This window comes from Ailuropoda melanoleuca, chromosome 11 (genome assembly GCF_002007445.2).
Source record: "Ailuropoda melanoleuca isolate Jingjing chromosome 11, ASM200744v2, whole genome shotgun sequence".
NCBI lineage: Eukaryota > Metazoa > Chordata > Mammalia > Carnivora > Ursidae > Ailuropoda > Ailuropoda melanoleuca.
This window is the reverse complement of record NC_048228.1, coordinates 80,071,282-80,077,683: the sequence shown is the minus strand read 5'-3', so window position 1 is coordinate 80,077,683 and position 6,402 is coordinate 80,071,282. Positions and strand designations below refer to the sequence as shown.

Here is a 6,402-nt window from a genome sequence, read left to right as displayed (position 1 = left end):
TGTGTTCCCTCTCTCGCTGGCTGTCTCTATCTCTGTCAAATAAATAAATAAAATCTTTAAAAAAAAAAAAAAGAAACAGGTAAAATTAGTATGGTAATTTATTGTACTTTATTTAATATATGAAAATATTGTTATACCATATATAATTTATATAAAAATTATGAATGAGATATTTTGCTTTTTTTCACACTGTCTTCAAAATCCATTTAGGATTTTACACTTACTAATGCCTCAATTAAAATGCTAGATTTTTTTAGAAATACTTGTTCCATTCAGTTGACCCTTGAACAACAGAAGCTTGAACTGTGCAGGTCCACTTGTACATGGATTTTCTTTTTGATAAATACAGTATAATACTATGAATGTATTTTCTCTTATTATTTTCTTAATAACATTTTCTTTAGTTTATTGTAAGAATACACTGTAGGATACATGTAACTAATATATGTCAATTACTTTTTTTTAAGAATTTATTTATTTATTTGTCAGAGAAAGAGACAGAACACAAGCAGGGGAAGCATCAGGCAGAGGGAGAAGTAGGCTCCCCACTGAGCAGGGAGTCTGATGTGGGACTCCGTCCCAGGACCCTGGGCTCATGACCTGAGCCAAAGGCAGATGCTTAACTGACTGAGCCGTCCAGGCATCTGGTCAATTGACTGTTTATGTTACGTAAGGTTTCTAGTCAACAGAAGGCTATTAATAGCTAACTTTTTGGGAATCAAGAGTTATGCATGGATTTTTGACTGCATGGGGGGGGGGTCACTAACTCCCTAACCCCCAAGCTGTGGAAGGGTCAAATGTATTACCCTTTCATAAAATTTACAGTTGAAAAAAGTAGATTTGGATACTTAAATTGTTCAAACATACTTAAATTTTCCAATAACTGAGTGAAATGTCAGTTCTTAAATTTGAATTGTAATTAATTAAACTTAAATGACATTAACAATTAAGTTCCTGGGTCGCACTAGCCACATTTCCAGCACTCAATACCACAGTGGGGAGGATGGGCCTCAGCAGTTGTTAGAACATTTCCACATCAAAGCTTTGCTCATTGAAGAGTTGTTCTGGTCTTGGGAATCGAATTTGCTCTATGTGGAAATGAAAGCAGAGGACGTTTTCCAAGCATCTTCAATTGGCCAGCCAGTAGCAGATTAAATGTAGCAAATTAGAGAGGCGGGACAGAATTGTTAGCGTTAGACTTTCCTTGGGCAGGAAGAAAGGACTGCTGATAGCAAGGGAAAAAGTACTAAAACAAAACAAAACTATGAAACATGGACACAGGAACTCAGAATGTTCATCGCTTTATAAGGGAGATAGATCTCCACATCCGCGTGGGTCCTGAATCTTCTTCTGAATAAGAGCTCCAGTCCAACAGTCAAAGTCATGTTTATGGCTTTTAAATACCACAACAGTCAAATATATTTAAGAAGCCATAGATTGTGTCCTGTATTTTGCTTTAGAGTCCCATTCAAAACCTTTTTGTGCTCAAGACCAAAAACTCAGCTGGCAAGCAATTTGAACAAACACATAGAACAGTTCATTTTCTAAGCATTCTGGATTGCCAAGATTTTATTGTAATATTTGCAAGTATCAGAGTTTCTGTGTGTGTTACATATTAAGCTGTTTGCTACTCTTGAGAATGGGGTTTTCCATAGACATTTCTTTGTAACTCTCATTCTCAATGTTTTCATATTCTGATGCCTCTTTCTTTTGGAAAACAAAGGGACAATAGTCCAATTTAAAGGTCCATGTTCTCACTGTCCCTTCCTTGTCATTACTCTGTGAAAATATAATTCAGAAACCTTAAAATAACAATACTATTTAATGTTTGAGGATCTGAGATTTTACAGTTTTCACATGGATTATTGGGTGGCTTTAACTTCAAATATTAGTTTACAAATTCCTGAAAATATTTTGAAAAATTGTCCTTTTATTATATTCATCAAAATGCTGCTCCAATTTATTAATTGGGACACTGGCCACTAGGCAAGTCCACAGATACGCTGTCCGGTCACCAGCATACCTAACATAAAACAGCAATAAAGCCATGGCTAAGTTTCCTTATTTTCTGATCACTTTAATATTATTAGTATATTTTATATCCTCAATTTCATTTTTTCATAGAATTCCATGACCTACTCATCCTTTAGAACAGAAAATCCTTTTCAAATTTAAGACCTGCTTTTAAAAAATATTTTTTGCTCAGTAGATGTCTTTTGTCCAACTTTGTATTTTAAAAAATTTCAATGAATACCCACATATCTTTCACTTAGACCAAGGGTTGGCGAACTTATCCTGTAAAGAGCCAGATAAGTAAACATTTTAGTTTCCAAGCCATATGGTCACGCTACTCCCCTCTGTTGTTACTCAAAACCAGAAAGAAGTCTTGTGCATAAAGGAATAGGTGCGACTGTGTTCCAATAAATCTTTATTTACCAAAACAGGCTGTCAACAGGCTGCCAGCCATAGTTAGCCTACTTTAACCTAGACTCAGCAATTGCTAACATTTTGCAATATTTGCTCTCACTATGTATTATATATGCAGTTTTGGGTTTTTTTGTTTTTTTGTTTTTCCCTGAGCCATCTGAAAATAAGTTGCAAACCTCAATACACAATTCCCAGAACAAGGACACTCTGTTACTATCTCAGGGTTTAGTTACCAATTATATCAGGCAAGGTTCTAACAGAAACAAAACCAGTAGGAGATACATATATTTATATATTTATATCTGTATATTCACTGGTGAGTTTAATTTTAGACATGTTGTTAGAAAAAAAAAACCCAGTAAGTATTAGTTATATGCCTTCCTGAGAAATGTCATTATCTTCAAAACACATTTATGGAAAAGGAAATAACGACCTGTGTGATAATATGTATTTATGAAGCATAATGACTTTATATGTCACCAGTGGGGGTTAAAATAATTTTAATGATAGCTACATTTATTGAGGTTTTGGGGCCAGGTTCTGTGCTAATTGCTTTATATAATTTATCTCAATCTACACAACAACTCTCTTGAGAAAATAAAGTCTTTATCCCAATTTTACGAATGAGAAATCTGGGCCTCGGAGAGGCGGAGAGGCGAAGCCACTTGCCCGAGGGCATTCGGCTGGTAGCAGAGCCAGAATTAATGTCTGCAATAAAATGGATTGTTTCAGTTGTACTGGGGAGCGATTACCACGTAAAAATGATCCTAACTCGTTACAAGAATTTTGATTTCCATTAAAATAAAGTTGCATATTTTGAAGATAGCCAATGATGAAGTCATGCAAATTGATCTGAAGGATTTAGTTTTTTAAATTCAGCTTTTTGGTTGAGTACTTAGAGTAAACACCCAGCGCTAGGAACCTGACACCAACATCAGCTGCTGGAATCCTGTCTAATCACAAATTCAGTTTATCATTACCTGCCTTCCAGGTGTTTGCATTTAAATGAATGTTTTCCATATGCTTGAAAACTTGATTTCCTTAGAGGCAACTAGTTCCCTAGATTTTTGTTTATACTTTAGTTTGTGACCCTTTTGTTCTGGAGGTAGAATAAAAAAAGGCAAAGGGGAGGGAAGGTTTGAGTTCCTGGTGTGTGATTAGCAGGCCCACTAGGAGGCCCCCATTCCCTGTACCTTCTAGGAGGGCCTTGCCGACGGGCTGCTGCTTAGCTTCCAGTAGCTTCAAGGCAAATGGGATCAGGAGCGTTCCTATCCTGGAGACCCAGAACCTAACAGAGATGTCATTTGTAAAAGTTGAGCAGGATCAAGCGACAACTGAAGTCATAAAAGTTTTCTTTGCGCTGTTAGGTACAAACATTGCAGGTCTTTTAGGGGATGCTAGAGCAAAAACTGTGTTTCTTAAAAATTCCTACTTGTTTATAGTAGAGACCTTGGGAAAACCTTGGGGGAAAGAATGGATATTGTCTCATGGGGGTTTTTTAGTTCAAGTCAACAGATGCATTCCCATGCTTCAGTCACGGGGGCTCTGTTTTGTCTGATTCAGCCCTCCTCTTAAGGGTGTGTTTCAATGTTACTTGACCAATGTGGGGAGAACTTTAAATACACTTTGGAATAATCCACTGATCTGGAATTTCCCCCCTTATTTTCCAGCGATCCGGAGCAGCTGAAGAAGGAACTAAATGAACTAGTCAGTGCTATTGAAGAACATTTTTTCCAGCCACAAAAGTACAACCTGCAACCAAAGGCAGAATAAAATATTCCAGCCTTGGGCATAATTACAATTAAGCTGAACTTGATTCGCTCAGCAGTGTTTTTGAGGACCAAACGACTTAAACAATTGCTACAAGTATTTATATATTTTTCATAGACCTACATTCCTCATTGTTCTATTTTTGACCTTTAAGATGAATAAAGAAAAGATGGCCAAGCCTAACAAACCAGCATTCCTATTAAACAGTTGAGCCTGGGCACTATCTGAATTTTAAAAAAATGAAGATTTTAAAAATAGCTAACTTTCAAAAATATTTTTTAATTAATATGTTTTAATTAGAATGAATGGCAAACGTGTCTCCTCTATAAGTCTTTTTATGGATAATTGCAATTGCCAGAAAGCCTATACAGTTTCCAAATTCTGGCTGTCATAGGATAACCACTTTCTAGGTATATGTATATTTATATTTCTATCAGTTGCTTATAAGGTAAAATATATAAACAAATCAAAGGTCATGTTCATGTTCAGGGAACCTAAAGTGGAGGAATTTACAAGAACCTATAAAGTGGACCAAAAGATACTTTACAAAGATATACATTTTTTTAACCTAAACCTTTTTAGTTCTAATAATACATCATTATACATTGTATATCTGCTAGGAAAAAAAAACAGCCTAACCATCTTTGTTCAGTGCATTAACATTCATCTCTTTAAAGCTTGAATTAAAAATTGGTTATTTGAAACTGCAAAGTACTTTTTTGTATGGTTGTTTGCTTTGGTACAAATTCATGTAATTTTTGGTACCGAGACAGCAAGGACTATAAGCATTAACTATTTACCTGATTTGGTTTTTGTGCCTTGTTCATATGTGATTAAAATCTAAAACCATTAGATTGCCTTTTCCATGTTTGTATTTAACCTGTGCCTCTGGCCCTCCTCATAAGTGGTGGTCTTAAAGTCAGGACCACACTGTTCTTATATATTTTATGTATTTTATGTGTTTTTTCTATTTTTCAAGCAAATGATTGCCCATCATTATTATTATTATTAACCTAAATGATTACTAACAGTTTCAGAACAATGAAAAATTACAATCTGATTGGCAAACATCTTTCTAAAGTATAATTGAAAAGTGTTTTTATATCTTAGTGATACATAGTTTGTGCCCTTTCAGAGAACTCTTTTTTTTTTTTTAAAGATTTTATTTATTTATTTGACAGAGCTAGAGACAGCCAGTGAGAGAGGGAACACAAGCAAGGGGAGTGGGAGAGGAAGAAGCAGGCTCCCAGCATAAGAGCCCAATGCGGGGCTCGATCCCAGAACACCAGGATCACGCCCCGAGCCAAAGGCAGACACCTAACGACTGCGCCACCCAGGCACCCCTCTTTTTTTTTTTTTAAGACTTTATTTTTTTTGAGAGAGAGAGGGAGAGAGAGAGCACAAGCATGGGGGGTGCAGAGGGAGAGCAGACTCCCCACTGAGCAGGACCCTGGGATCATGACCTGAGCCACCCAGGTGTCCCCCTTTCAGAGAGCTCTTAAATCTACAATATTTGATATATTCTGTCAGCTGCCTCATTGGAGAAGCTGTGTGTATTTTTGTTTTATGATGTTTTCTAGTCTCAAACTACACTCTAGAAATAAGAAATGTCAGATATGTATCCTTTCTGCAGATTTTGGAGCATAGAAACTATACCCCAGTTTGTTCCTGGAAATACAAAGGTGGTAGAGACCACCCTGCTGTGATGAGGTTCACAGTCTAATTGAAGGGCTAGTGAGTAACTGGAATGCTTACAAGTCCTCTAACAGAGTTATTTGCAAAGTACTGAGGGTTCGGAAGTAGGAGACAGGGACCCATCCTGCCCAGAGAAAGCCTCACGGTAGAGAGATGAATGACTGCTTCGCCTTTGGGGGTGAATAGTAGTTGAAGATGAAGAAGAGGGGCTCCCAGGCATAGAGCACAGCACCCACAAAAGTAGAGAGGTGCTGGGGGATGTGTGTGTGTTTTTTGGAGGGGATGCTAAAAACACAGCCTGGATATAAAATTCAGGACATACGTGCACTTCTGTACCGTTCATGCGAGCTGGTAATTCAGTTGGACCTGGAGGAGATCCCCTAACTCTATTTCTCACTTGAACTTCTAAGAAATAGCACACCATGTATGCTCTCTGAATATTTCCTGAGTTTTTGTGTTTTTATGGGATGGCAGGTAGCATAATGTGTGTGTGAATTAGCTTGCACCATG

General features: G+C 37.0%; 1 protein-coding gene across 1 annotated transcript in view; it reads left to right on the top strand.

The window, feature by feature from the left end:
- Window positions 1-5,047, top strand: part of PGM2 (phosphoglucomutase 2) — a 38,482-nt gene extending 33,435 nt beyond the window's left edge. Inside the window, exon 14 of the mRNA XM_034671969.1 lies at window positions 4,098-5,047. Coding sequence (XP_034527860.1) covers window positions 4,098-4,200 — 103 coding nt within the window. The 3' untranslated portion in view covers window positions 4,201-5,047. The remainder of the gene's footprint in view (window positions 1-4,097) is intronic.
- The last annotated feature ends 1,355 nt before the right edge of the window (window positions 5,048-6,402 follow it).